At 57.9% G+C, this 14,180-nt stretch overlaps 1 protein-coding gene across 11 annotated transcripts in view; it reads left to right on the plus strand.

Annotated features, from left to right (window-relative positions):
• Positions 1 to 14,180, plus strand: part of NTRK3 (neurotrophic receptor tyrosine kinase 3) — a 326,297-nt gene that overhangs the window by 62,979 nt on the left and 249,138 nt on the right. For 6 of the 11 annotated variants that reach the window (XM_081124357.1, XM_081124361.1, XM_081124362.1 and 3 more), the window contains exons 1-2: positions 5,263 to 5,751; positions 5,862 to 6,124. In XM_081124357.1, the coding sequence (XP_080980483.1) occupies positions 5,877 to 6,124 (248 nt within the window). In that variant the 5' untranslated portion in view covers positions 5,263 to 5,751; positions 5,862 to 5,876. Of the gene's footprint in view, positions 1 to 5,230; positions 5,752 to 5,861; positions 6,125 to 14,180 lie in introns of those variants that run through there. The other 5 variants (XM_081124363.1, XM_081124365.1, XM_081124360.1 and 2 more) reach the window with 4 other exon arrangements.

Here is a 14,180-nt window from a genome sequence, read left to right on the forward strand (position 1 = left end):
CCAGAGGAAACTGGAGGAGATTTGGTGATTTCTTGCTTTGAGCCCTAATCTGTTGGCAGTCCCCCCTTCTCCAAGCCTGAGGGCTTGGGGGCACTGCCTCTGCAGCCCCGAGGTGCTGGAGGTCTGTGCTGTTCAAAGAAACAAGCTAGGATAGTATCTAGTGAGCGGGGAGGGCAGGGTTTGTGAGCACCCAATTATGGGGGCTGCACCATCTGGCAAAGGGTGGGCCCCCTAAGGAAGGATAGGAAGGAAGAGAAGAGAAGGGGAGCTCCTACATGCCAACCCTGCGTGGGGTGCATTACGCATGTTTTATGACCCCAGGAGACAGGGAGAAGGGTTTGGCTCTGCAGAACAGAGACCACAGTAAGGGAGCTGCTGGGCCTGGGTCAGCCCCGCTCCGTGTGGGCGCCTGGTGAGGGCCTGATGGCCTGGGCGTGCCCTGGGAGCTGCTGTTTCCTGCCCTCTCCTGACTTTGGAGCTGAGAACAGAGCCACTAATCTTTCTGCTTCTAGAAGCTCCTCAATATTTGCCCTATCAGGGACAAGTTTGTAGCAGCAAGTGTAACTCTGGGGTACAGAGGAGGTGGTCAGCTCAAAGCACCCCACTTCTGTCCCAGACTTCCCTTGTGGACACACATTGGGTTTCAGGCAGCAAAAGTGCACATTAAATCACCCCCCAAATGTGTGGTGTCCACTCTTGGGCTGGCGCTCAGGCTCAGATGCTACTGGGCGGTGAATTCATCCCAGTGGGTCTGTTATATGAAACCATATTTAGTCCCATTACAGCTGTCTACTCCCCATGTCCCCAAGTCCAGAGCCTCTGAAAGCTGCACGATTTATCACACCCTAAAGGGGCCATGGACAAACCTGAAGGCATTGCCTCTGGCCAGAGTGGGGACAGGTCAGGGGGCTGTGCTGCTGAAGTTCAGGGAAGGGACAGGATGTTTTTCTCAGAGAAGACGTGGGAGGTGGGCAGCATCCCGAGTGAACCTTTCCTTGGTGCTAGGTGTCAGCACTTGTAACCAGAGCTAAGTGTCGGCTTCAGGGCGCTGGTGTCATCATTTCAGACTGAAGGTATACCCCAGGGAGTGAAGCTGTGTAGGGACAGAATGGGAGCCTGGCTGGTGCGAGCTCGAGGGTGCTGTTGGGGGGTGTCTGCAGCAAGTGGGGACAGGTCTTTGGCCTTGGGAGTCCTTTCCAGTGCAGAGCCTCTATGAATCTGTCACTCGGGGTGAGTGGGATGAGTCGAGGATCATTGGGCAGCGGCACTGAGCAGGGCCCCCAAGCTCCTCCAGACAGTCCCAGCAGGGCAGGACCATGCAGCAAGCCTTCCTTAATGGGCAGCAGTGAGAGGCAAGGACCCTGACCCCTGACAGCAGCTCCAACCTTCTGGCAGGTGTGTGTCTGAAATCCTGGGACCTGAGTCAGGCTCCTGAGCTGGGGCCTCCTGTGGGTGGATTTTCCTGCTTTCGGGAACTGCCTTGGTGCCTGACTGTCTCTTTTCATGGGTGAGCTTTCACTCCTCGTGTATGGTCAGAATTCCCTCGTTGGCTCCTGGCCTTCTGGATACCATTACCTGTTTCTAGCCTCCAACCATGTCCTTTTCCCTCACATCTTGGCCTGGGCTCAAGATGTGAGGGAAACAGCCCTTTTCAGTGACCAAGTGCAAGCCTGCCAGCTTGAAATAGCTCTTTGGAGCAGCAAATTTTTCAGGGCCTGGTTTTCCCTGTTGCTTCCTGTGCTCCTCCAGTCACTCCCCAGGACCGCAGTTCCTTTTCCTGGTCACAGGCAGAGCAGTGGGTTCCCTGTCTGCTCACACTACCAAGTCATGCAGCACAGCTCCTGGGTTTAGGTGGACACTGTAGGAACGGCATGGTGGGTGAATCCGAAATGCCCGGGCCTGGCCTGTGGGTGCTCATAGGAAAAGGGGGTGTAGCTGGGTCAGATGTCTGCATGGGGAGGGTCTGGGAGGGGATAACTACCAGGTCAGCATCCCTTTGTCTTTTCTAGATGGCAGGAATTTTGGCTTTGGAGATACCTTATAACAAATAGTCAAAGAAAAATCTCAGGTGCTTACACAGATGGAGCCTGCCCTTTGGGAAAGAGACATGTGCTCAGTTTCTCCTTGTGTCAGGAATGTGGAATGTCTGTGCTCTGGAAGCAGCTCACTTCTGGCCTGTGTGGTGGGAGACCACCTCCAAATCCTGGGAACGTTCCTGCCTTCTCCAAACCCCTGATACCAGAAGGTATCTGCCCAGCTGTAAAGGGTTCCTAAAACTTTACTTTCTGTTAAAAAACCAAACCAAGCCTTTGCGCGCTCCTGACTCATCAGCAGGGGATGCACCCATAAGTTCCCTCATTTCTGAGCCTGCAGCTGGCAGCGAAGGACACGGGGGTGGTTATCCCTTGATGGGTGCAGTGCTGAGCTGGGTCACATCTCCAGGACCCAGTGGTGGCTGCAGAATGGGAATCACAGTGATGTAACAGACATTCTTTGGAGCCCACGGGGGAATCCTCACCAAAGAAGACAAGATACTCTGGACCCCTGCTGACTAAGAAAGGGTGTCTATGCTGGAGCCTTTCTCTTGCTTCACCCCAACCTGGCCCCTCTCAGGGGTTAAGGACTAGCTCAGGCATGGGTGCGTGTCCTAGGGCAGGGCGAGCACCTTCTTGCACAGGTAGTGAAACTTCACAGGTTTGCTTTCTACAAAGTCCTTGAGTCTGAGATATCCAGTGTATTTCACCCTAACTGAATAGAGTTCTGAGAATTCACACCATCCATCTCGCCTCTCTGCTCAGCAGTGTCCCTTGCCCAGATCCATGTGGAATCAGGGACCGTTCAGCTGGAAGGGACTTTGGGAGCTGTCTCAGTACTTCTCAAACTGTGGCATGGTGATGAGCCACCTGGGGAATGTGTTAAAATGGGCCTTCTGGTTTGGTGGGCCTGGGTGGGGGACCCCAATGCCGCATTTCTAACAAGCTTCCAGGTGATATGGGTGCTGCTGGTCGGAGAGGGGCACGCTTTGGGCAGCGAGGCCCAATGTGGTCATTTTACAGACATGAAAGCTGAGGCCCAGAAAGCTTCAGTGATTTGCCTATGGTTAGAAATTGAACTCTGCTTGCCCACTCCCAGGCCACCTTCTACTTTGAAGAGGGCCTTCCTCCTTGTCAGCTGCCACTTCCTGCTCAGGCCCACAGCTCTAGGTCAACATAACAGCCCGTCTAATCCCATTTCACTGCCAGGATGAAAGACTTCTTGTTCCACCAGGGTCCCTTGCTTCACAGCCTGCATTTTTTGCTGTCTCCAAAGGGGTTTTTAAAGGTTTTATTTGTTCTGACTTACGGAAACCTCCCCTTCTCAGCTGGAAATGTTAAAAATCATTTCTCTCTTTCAAAAAAGTGTGCTGGGCAACCAGGCTGGAGACCTGATGCTGGGCAAACTCCATTTGGCCTTCCCTGCTTATTGGCACCTCCCCTGGAGTGGTCTGAGAGAGGTCCCTGTGTCTCTGCTGCCACCTGCCAGCTCCTGAGGGGCCAAGCTGGAGCTCTGACTATCACTCAGTGTCCCTGACTCAGGTATTCTAGAGCCAATCCCAGAATGGCCCTCGAAATGGCAGGGAGGTTCCCAGGGGACTAAGGGTATCAGGGATTGGCCTAGGGCCAGTAGGAACTGGTTTGAGAGTCTAAGGAGGTCTCCACTCTCTGTCCCCTCCTGCTGGTGGGAGGGCAAAATGCCAGTCTGGGGACAAGGCCATTCTGGCAACTGGCAAGAAGTCTACTGAGGCCAAGGGAAGGCAGAATGTAAGGGGGTGTGAGGAAAACTGCCTTTTATAGACATGTTCTTTCCCTGGCTCCCCCTCCCCCAAGTTTACTCACAGCGACAGTGCCACTCGCAGGCACCCGGCCTGTCTGGGTGCGCCCGGGCAGGCGGGCGGCACCGCAGGCCGCCTCCCCCATCTTGCCTGCAAGTTGCACGACCTGCCTGGGAATCCGCAGGGGGCGGGGGACCCTTTCAGAGGCTGAATGCAGTTGAATTCCGTCTTCTCTCCCGCGGCCCTCACCCAGAGCGGGAGCGGAGCCGCTTTCTCCCAGTGAATGAATGCTGTAGTGTCTGCCTGCGTGGGCTTCCCTAACCCTTTCTTCTCCCCTGCCACAGCGAATGCTCTGGGTTTCTCAGCAAACAGCTCACACTTGGCATTTTGACATTATATTTAAAAAAAAAAAAATCCCTACCGAGGCAAAAAGTAGGGATGCCTCCTTCTCCAGTCAAAGGTTAGCTGCACCTGCTTTGCGCCCCTACCACGAAGGGGTGCTTGGGTGGGAGGGAAGGAAAGAGGTTCTGCGCCCCCGAATCCGGAGAAAGCAACTCGCCCGCCCCCTCACCCGGCAGCCGGAGCAGTGCACCCGAGAGAGCTGAGCCCAGAAGCCGGCCTCTGATGGTGCTGGCCTGGTGCTTGGCGAAATATGCCCCTTGCATCTCAATTTCCCAGGCCGTTTCTCTCGCACGCATGGCTCGCCTGGGGCCACCTGGACTCGCAGGCGCACCCCTTTCTGCACTAGTTCCCTGCCAGCCCAAGGCCAAACGCAAAACCTACCGCCAAGAAGGCGCAGGGCGCATGGGGGCACCCACCGGGCCGGGCCCCGCAGTCCCCTCCCAGCCGAACCCAGGTCCCGGACTCTTGATTACGGAAATGCGTGTCCTTTTAGATGGAGACCACAGTCGTCCTCCCCAGCTCTGGGTGCCTCTCTGGGGTTCCCGTGCGCTCCCGCACGCGGCACCGCTGTTAGCGAGCCTGTGCCCCCCACCCAGGCTCGGGAGCGCTCCCCGGTCACCTCGGCTGCGTTCGGGTCCCTTCCTCCCGCGGCCCGGATTGCAGCAAAACCGGGCAGCGCGAGGGCCAAAAAGTGGAAAGGAGAGCGCCTTTCGGCGTCGCGCAGCCAGCTCCACAACTCCTCCTCCCCAGTCCAGACCCTCGCGATCCCAACTGCAACTTTTCCCCTCCGTCTCGTTTCCCCAGGGCTGCGCCCAGCGGACGCCGGGCCGCGAGGGTGGAGCGGGCGGTGCGCGGCTGCGGGCGGCGGTGCGGACCGAGCCGCGAGCCGGTTAGTGGGTGGGTGGGTGGGTGGGTGGGGAGGGAGGGAGGAGGGGAGAGGACGGCGGGGAGAGGGAGGGAGAGAGGGAGGGAGGGGAGATTCCGCTCTCCTGCCGCTCCCAGCCCGGGCGGGGGGCGGGGAGGAGGCCGCGGGAGGGGGAGGGAGGGGAGAGGGAGGGCGCGAGGAAGACGCTCCCGAGCCGTGCGTTTCGTAAGCTCGGGGCACTTGCACATTTCTGCAGGCGCGTCGCGAGCCATTCGCCGCGGCTGCTGCAGCTCCGCGGCATCTCCCTCCTCCTTCCCCGGCCCGGGCGTTGTGTGTGTGTGAGTGTGTGTGTGTGTGTGTGTGTATTTTGCAGGTGTGTCCGTTTTAATTCTGCCCAGTAGGTGGGACTTGGTGACTTTAGCACCATTTTTTCCTTTCCCTTTTCTTTTTGCCTCCCCACCGTCTGTTGCAACCCTGCAAAGTCTCGGAGTGGGCCAGCGCGGCTCGCCCCCGAGCCCGAGCCGGAGCCCGAGCCTGAGCCCGAGCCCGAGCCGGCGAGGCCACCATGCCCGGCAGACCGCACCTCTAGGCGCTCGGCGGCTCCACCGGCGGCGGCGGCGCGATGGTTTCAGACGCTGGAGGATTTTGCATCTGATCGCCCGGCGTTTCAAAGGCAGAGGCCCCCTCCCCCTCCCCCTCCCTCGCCGTCTTTGTTTCCTTACCCCCCCCAGCTTTCCCCGCTCCCCCCACCCCAACCCCCTCTCCTCTCCTCCTCTTTTTTAGAAGCAGCGATCGGAGATGGATGTCTCTCTTTGCCCAGCCAAGTGTAGTTTCTGGCGGATTTTCTTGCTGGGAAGCGTCTGGCTGGACTATGTGGGCTCCGTGCTGGCTTGCCCTGCGAATTGTGTCTGCAGCAAGACTGAGATCCATTGCCGGCGGCCGGACGATGGGAACCTCTTCCCCCTCCTGGAAGGGCAGGATTCAGGGAACAGCACGGGGAACGCCAGCATCAACATCACGGACATCTCAAGGAACATCACTTCCATGTAAGTCGGCGCCGCTCCCTGCCGCCACCCCCAGCCCGCGGCTCCTCGCTCGCCGGCTCCTCAGCCAGGCTGGGGCCGGCCCTGCGCCTGCCGCCCGCGCGCCAGGCTCGCTCTGGCTCGAGATGCTCGGGGCTGCGCGTGCAGGTGACTCTGGCCCTGTCCAGTGGCGATCCGGGGATGCGTGAGCCTCTCCCGGGGGAGGACCCCAGCCGGGAGGGCAGGCGGGGGCCCAGCTCCCGCCCCCGCTCCCCCCGCTGCGGCTTGGCTCCTTCGGAGGGTGCCAGTCGGGTTCTCTCCCCCCACTAAATAGCAACAGTTTGGCCACGCGCAAGTAGAATAAAGTACCCGAGGTTCGAGTCCCTGGCAGCGGCGGCGGCAGCTACGGCGGCTGCGCTTAGCCCGAAGGAAAGGTGACAGGGACTGTCCGCGACCCGGCTGAGATGTTTAACTGTTTCCTTTTGGAAAGAGCAAAACACGCCGACGAGTAAACAAGTTGAGAGCTGGCCGCCGTGGGTGGGTGGGGGAGACTTTGGACATGTCGAGGCTGTCATGGACGCCCACCCCTTCTCTTCCTTACGCCTGCACTCTCCAACCCCGTTTCGGGCATTTCCGAGACCCCTCCCCTCCCCCCCCTTTTACCCTCCTCTGCATCTGGGCGCCCACAGAGCACCCCTGTTGGAGCTTGGAGAGCAGCTTGGGAATTTGGAGTCAGGATGGTGAAGGGAAGAGAGGGCTTGCCTGTTTTGCAGACAGGGCTTCTGAGATGATTGTGCAGATCCGTTTATTTGGAAAATTGATCTCTGACCGGCGTTTGGGTGGTTTTGCCCCACATAAGTGAGACCTGTGGTGGCCTGTTCTTGTCTGGTTATCTTCCTTGGCAAGGAAGGGGCAGAAGCATGGGCAGGGAGAAGGAGCTTGGGATCCAGGGAGTCTGCCCATCTTTTCCACTGACCTCAGCCAGGTGACCCCCTCCCTTCCTGCCATCCAGAGAAGGGTGGGGATGGCACTGGGATGGCTCAGGGGGTAGCTTTTGCCTATCTCCTCCCAAAGTCCCACCCCTCGGGGACTCGGGAAGTGGGTGGGATGCTGAGAAGGGTTTGCACTGAAGTCTGAGGTCTGAGGAAGGCATTTGGGCCGACTCAAGAGGGGCGAATCTGCCATTGGCACTGCTCTCCTTGGCGCCAGCCCTCCCTTTGCCTCAGCCCCAGTGTGATGGGGCTGCAAAGCCAGGAGGAATTGCAGCCCCGCTCTCTCCAAAGCCCGCCAGCCCTCTTGGCTTAATGGAGACTCTGCTAGCATTCTTGCAGCCAACAATTTGAGGGGAGTGTACAGCCCAGGAGCTGTTTCTGACTCTTGGCCCAGGAGACAAGATTGACCCATATCTTGGCTGTGCCATTCAACCCCTCACCACCTTCAATGCCCCCTCCCCCAGACTGGCTAGAGATGACAAGATATACAGCAAAGGGTGGAGGGGGGCAGGAAAAACAGATCCGACCCAACTGTGCCTCTCCCATCCTGCAGGCCATAGCCTCCCTGCCTCCCCCAGGATGCAGGGAGGAGGGTCTGGAGTGAGATTGTCGGGAAGCTCCGAATTGGAAGTGCACTCTCAGGGTTGTATGTGTGTGGAGGTGGGGGGGCTTAGTAGTGGGTCCAGGCGCTGAGCAGCTGGACCTAAGGATTTTCAAGGGCTTGGCTGGGCCAAGGGTTGGAAAGAACGGGCCCCAGTTGCCCAGTGTGGGTCTCTGGAAGCCCCTGAGCCTCATCCAGCTTCTTCTCTGCTCCAAGGATGTGTGTATCTGTAGGAAGCCAGTGGGAGGCAGGGACGGCCACAATCACGAAAAGGCTCTTTATAGCCACACAGAGGTGTGTCGCTCCTCTGAAAACGAGGCTCCGGGAAGCAGTTTGGTAGGGAACCATTTGGGTGGTCTTTTTAGGCAGAGTGTCCAAGATGGGGATGCTGAAAAGGTTGGTGATGGGGCAGCCTCTTGTCCCCTTTGCTATAGGAGGACCCTAGAAGGGCATCTGGAGGGACGGCAAGCTGGGAGTGGATTGGAGACCCCTCTGTGTGTGTCCCTGTCCTTGTTTCAGGACTGGGATTCTGGCAGTGAGTCAGGGCTCCTTTCCCTAAATCTACCCCAACACCTAAAAGCCAGGGAACTGGATTCTCAGGAGCCCCGAAGAGTGGCAGGTGGAGGAAGGTCAGAGGTCGTGGGTCAGATGACCCTTCCTCACCCCATCTCCTCCCCAGTGTCCTGTTGTATCTATGGCTGGTATTGACCGAAGTCGGGGAAGGGCCCTGCCTTCAAGCCCAGAGGCAGAGGACCTTGGGGAGAAGGGGGTGGAATCATGTTGATCCTGGGAAGCAGATGTCACCATCCCTATTTTACTCCCCTGGGAGTGGTGGCTCAGGGTGGCAAAGTAACTTTCCCTGGGGCACACAGCCTCAGAGGTGAGCCAGGCGGAGACCTCTATCTAGCCCTGAAACCCAGGCCCCCGACTCTGTGGAGGTGCCCTTGGAGCAGGCTGGAAGAGGGGGCTTAGAAGAGGGAGGAGCCCTCTGGGCAGGGCGGGGGATGTGACTTTAGTGTAACCTGGGAAGGGGCTGCAGCTGAAGCCAGGCTTTGCTGGAGAGGAGCACGATGCTACCAGAGATAAGAAATCAGGGTCCCCCAGCCTTCCATCAGCCTGGAGATCTTGGTGCTGATTATGCCTAGGGATGTAGCTCGGGCAGAAGCCTGGTTTTCATCATGCCTAGCTGAAGGAACCTGGGGTGCTCTCCATGATGCACCCTCCTGATCTTGGGGCTGTGGTCCCTCCTCTTGACTGGTGTGTGGAGTGGCTCCTATGCACCCATTGGAGGTACTTCTGATGGGGAGATTGCCCCCCCCATGAGTCTCAGGAGGAAATCAGCTGCCAGGCATCAGGACAGAAGTGTGGGTCTCACCTCCGCCCCTCCCAGAGTCAAGCAGCTCCGCAGCACCCTCCCTTTTGGCCTCTTTGTGTTTAGGAGGCCAGTCACTTTGACACTGGAGCGCTGACACACAGTAACCTTACCTAGAAGGGTCCACGCGCAGCCGCGCCCAGCCTGGCTCTGACGTCACAAAGGCAGGAGGTGGTGGCTGGGAGGTGGCTATCTGGGCCCTCTCCCTGGGCCAGGCCTGCTTGGAGCTGGGTGGGAATGGCGCATCCTTGGACTGTTAGAAAGAAGATCGGGGGGAGAAGATGGCATCGCTGGGCTAGGGGTTCTTGGGCTTGGCTTCTGGGCTCGTGAAGACCATGGGCTCTTGGCTGGGATTAGGAGCCACCAGCTGGGTCTCCACACCAGCCACTACAGGGTCCCCAGTGTTGGCAGGTCCCTTGTTTCCCCTGCCCTCCTTGCAGGCCCTCCCCTGGTTGGGTAGAGGATCATTCAGAGTACTGGCTCCTTGAATCTCAGCCTTTCCAGGGACCCATGGACAGCCAGCCAGGCGGTTACCAGGGATGCACTAAGGGTGTGGGCCAGGCCCCGGAGGCATTGTGGGGCTTAGTCAAGACCCCCAAGACTGGGGGTAGGCCTGAGGGGGGTGGGCTGAGGTGTGAGGGGCCTTTGAGGTGAGGTTTAGAAGGGGGAGTGGTTACCACCCAGGGAAAGAAGTGCTTCTAGGATAAACATTGGGGACCTTGGACTCCAGAGGCCCTGGGATTTTGCCTGGAGGCCGGGTTATGGTGGGCTCCAGGCCTCCCATGGAGAGGCCTCCCTGGAGCCAGAGTTGTCAGCCCTTGAAAGCCAAGGTCAGTCTTCTGAGGGGCCCAGGGCTTCAGCTCAGCAGCACCAGGGGACCCTAGCACATGACAGCTTGGGGCAGAACCAGCCTAGCCTGACCTTAGCGTTGAGAGTGCTTGTGAACTGGCCCCTGGAGGGCCAAGCCTGGAGTCTGGGAGGCGGCTCGGGGTCCTGCAGGGTGCCTAGAGTGCTACTGTGAAGTAAGGAGGGGCCTGATGCCCTCCTCTGGGACACTCCCCCTTGCCCTGCCTGTCCCTGTGTGCTGTCGCCTTCTGTCAGACTGTAGGATTGGAGAGGCCCCCACCCCGCTGGCTCGTGGGTGGTGGGTGGCCCTCCCTGAGGGTAGCCCTTGCCAGTACTGTGGCTCCTCCACTGCTGCCTGGGGTCCCCATCTCAAGGGCTCCATTGACTGGCTTGTTCTAGGACAGTGGACCAGTGGCAGAGTAGGATTCCGGAAAGGGATAGGACTTGAGCTGCACCCCTGGCTCCACCCATAACCTTTTGGGAGCCATGGTAGAGGATTGTAGCCCTTCCGAACCTGTAATTCAACTATGGATTGAGGCCATAGGGCAGTGTCCCTTCCATCTCAGACGTATGCTGTCCAGGGCCCGAGGATCCCCGAGGAGGCTCTGCAAGTCCACCCCCTTCAGCGTCAGTGCTGACCCCCGTGAGGCCACCAGGAGGGCAGAGGGTTCTCCCTCACTTGCCATTTCTCCTTCCTTCTTTCCCTTCCTGCCTCTAGGGAACCCAGCGCCACACAATATGGAGTCAGCTGCCCAGACCAAATGCTGCAGGCAGCACCTGCTCTGGGCCTGCAGCCGCCCAGCAGAGGCCGACCCCCAGTTTCCTTGGTTCCCATTCCCCCTGAGCTCAAGGCCCGGGAGAGGTCTCTGCAGAGCTTCAGCTCATTGCCCAAGCAGGGGCCCCCACGGGTCACAAGAAGAAAATGTCAGAACTCCTATTTCAAATTATCCTTGTCTGGAAAAGGGAATATTTAATATTTAATGTATGGATTGAAGATATACAAGCATATAATTTAATAAATATGAGTGCTTTGGGGTTATGAGATAAATTTTTTATTGCTGAAGATACAGAATCAGAAAAGCTCGGGGCCCACTGTTGTGCTGGGAGGGGTCTGAGTTTGAGAGGGGGATGGGTGATGAGGGTGACCATAGGAAAGGTCATCCTGAAGCCCCGGGCTCCATGGCTTGGCTTGTTCCAAGGAGGGGCTGGTTAATTGGGGGGGGGGAGCAGGGTGATATGAGGAGGGTGATATCAGGCTGGGTGGCATAGCGGATCTCTGCTCCCAACCAGGGTTCCTAAGGCCTCCTAGTCCCGGGGGCCAGGCCAGTTCTCACGGCTGGCCTGCTAGTCTCCTTGGGCCTCTGCGTAGCAGATTCTTCATCCCAGTGCGTACCCCAGCTTTCCAGTTGACGGTTGTTGAGTTGATTTTTGCAACAGCTACTTGAGGTACATAAGCAGGGATCATCAGTCCCATTTTACTGATTAACCAGCAAAATAACAGAATTTGAGTCCCACGCGGTGGAGTTGTGTGGCTCACAGAAGGAAGGACCTGGAAGGGCTTCGAATCTCCTCCTCTGGTGCTCCTCTTGGGGACTCTCTGGTTCTGTCTGCTCCATTCTCTCTCTGGCCGTGGCCCTGTAGCCTGACACCTAGTGCCCACGGGGAAGGGAGATGCAGAACGCTGTCACCCAGGAGGTCCTTTTTCTCCCAAGGGGCAGCATTGTGGGAGTAGTCCAGCTGTGAGGGACGTGTGGGGATGGCTCAGTGTCTGGCAGTTGGGTCCAGGCATGGCAGCACTGTAGGCTGGACTCGGTCCCCCAGATCTGCTGGTGGCCAATGAGCCATCAGCTCGAGTCACCCGTCATGCCCTGAGCCCAACTTACCTCTACTCTGGGACCCAGGAATACTCGTGGGTCCGGACAGGTTGGTGGCGACTCTTCCATGGTTAGATCAGCAAGAGTGAGGGCTCCAGTGGAGCCAGACAGAAGGTCAGTGCCCAGTGGAGCGGAGAAGCCCCCCAAGGGTCCTCCCATTTCCGCCTACCCCGAATGCGGGACTCACCAAATCAGAGCTGGAAGGGACACTGCCATTCTGCCTACCTCATGTTACCCGTGGGGGTTCCATAAGAGGCCCAGAGAGGGGCAGGGGCTTTTCTGGGGTCCGCTGGGTGCTGGAAAACTTTGTTTCCCAGGGATAGGCGCTACCTTCTCCTACTCCACTCCGGTGCCCATTCTGGGCACTCTGTCAAAGCCAGAGCCTCGCCCACGACTGTGTCTCCCTCTGGGGCGATGTTTCCAAATGTAGGGTCCCCAGAGGCAGCAACTATGTGAGGCTGGCAGCCCACGCCAATTAGAAATCTACTCAGTGAGGGCTTATGCTGAGCTCTGTTCACATCCAGGGCTGGGAGTCTGTGGGTTGAGTGGGCTCAGGGGCCTGTCCTTTCTCTCTAGCCTCACCTCCGCTCCCCTTGCTCCCACTCCATCCCCCACCTGGTTTGTACAATCCAAAGTTTCCTGGGCTCTGGGTGGTGAGAGACTCAGGATTCCTTCCCCCAACAGATATCATCAAGTGTTGTATCCCCAGCAGCTCCTCCCTAGCTTTAGATGAATCCCTGCCCTCCTCTGGACCCCAGTGTCCTTATCTGTAACATTAGAATAACATCCACTTTACAGCAGCACACTGAAGTTCAGGGCCCTGTGTCATGCCTGTAAAGAGAAAACTGTCAGCACAGGATAATTAGTAATGACCAGGCCTTTGTGAGCGCATTCTCTGTTCCACATACCGTTCCAGGCACTTTAGAGGTCATACCTCATTATGGTGTCACACCAACCTTATGAGAGAAGTACTATTATTAGTCCCATTCTACAGACGGGAACACTGAGTCCAGAGATGGAGTTTGCCTTATTTCATGCAGCTGGTAAATACAGAGCAGTCTGACATTAATGTCAAGCTGTATTGCCTTATGCATAGTAACGCGTACTGGTATCCACACGTACACACACATTCATGAATGCACAAACATTGTGATATATTAGTGAATTAATAGGGTGTGCATGAAGGTTTCGGAGGATTCTTTCCTTGATAACATTTCAGTTCCCTAGGTGAGAATTACCCTGGCTGGGGTTGGAGGGGAAGGCAAATGCGGTGATGATGGGTGGGTGTGGTGTTGGTCAAGCGGTGCCCGCCAGCGCAGCCACAGACAGGCTCCTGGCAGTGGGGGAGGCTTTGGGGCTCTCCTTCTGACCTGTTCTCGACAGTGGCCTCCCCCAAGGCCACGTCTCAGCCAAGCCTCTTCCCAGGACTCCTTGACCCCCCCCGTGGCATCTTGGCCTTGGAGGTCAAGTCAGCTCCCACAGGAGACCAGGTGCCAGCTGAGGCTGGCGGGGGTTCAGGAAGCTGGCGGCTGGGTCCCAGCCAGCTCCACTCTGGGCCCCGGCACGGTCAGCAGGATGGTGTCCCTGACTGCCCATGGCCAGGGAGAGATGGACGGGAGAGGGGAGGGCGGGTGGCTTCTCTCAGATAGAGTTTGGGGTCCTGAGGCTGCCCCTGGTTGCAGAGCAGGAGGGGGCTGTCTGAAGTGCTGGAAGCCTATGTTCAGGGCATCCTTCCTGAAGGGCGAATTCTAGTTCTCCCTGGCCCTTCTCTTGCTCCCTCCTCCGAGCAGCTTTCCCTCCCCTCCGCCCTGTCTCTCTGCACCCTGACCCCCTTGCTCATGGAAGCACCCAGCTCTCATCATAGGAGCGAGCTGTCCCCACAGAGAGAGCTGGAGGACCCAGCAAACGGCTAAGATTGTGGGGCAAGCATTTGTGGGAACACCCCATGTTTGCTGCTCCTTGGCTGGATGAGCCGCCGTATCAGAGAACCTGTCTGGCCTCAGTTTCCCCTTCTGGGAGTTGGGGGTCCGTCTCGCCCACAGGGTCACTGTCAGATCAGTATGCTGATGCACTCCCCAGGCTCTCTAAACAGTTGAGCCCCATGTTGGTTATTTCCATTTCTAGATGCCTGGGAGTGTTTTTGAGTTAGGAAGAAAATCAAGATGTTGAAGCATAAATCATCCGATTTGGAAAGGGGCTCAGAAATAATTGGAGCCAAACCCAGTTTCACAGAGGAACCTGAGGCTCGGGAGAGGTGGAAGGACTTGGCTCGTTCACCCAGCGAGTTCTGGCCAGGGCAGAGCAGCACCCCACTCCTGGCTCCCCGCAGCGTGGGTCCCCCCCACCCCGCCTCTGCCCTGGCGCTGAGGGACCTGGGCTCTTCCAGAGGCGCCTC

The sequence above is a fragment of the Miniopterus schreibersii genome (genome assembly GCF_964146895.1).
Source record: "Miniopterus schreibersii genome assembly, chromosome: 22".
In the NCBI taxonomy this organism is placed as follows: Eukaryota; Metazoa; Chordata; class Mammalia; order Chiroptera; family Miniopteridae; genus Miniopterus; species Miniopterus schreibersii.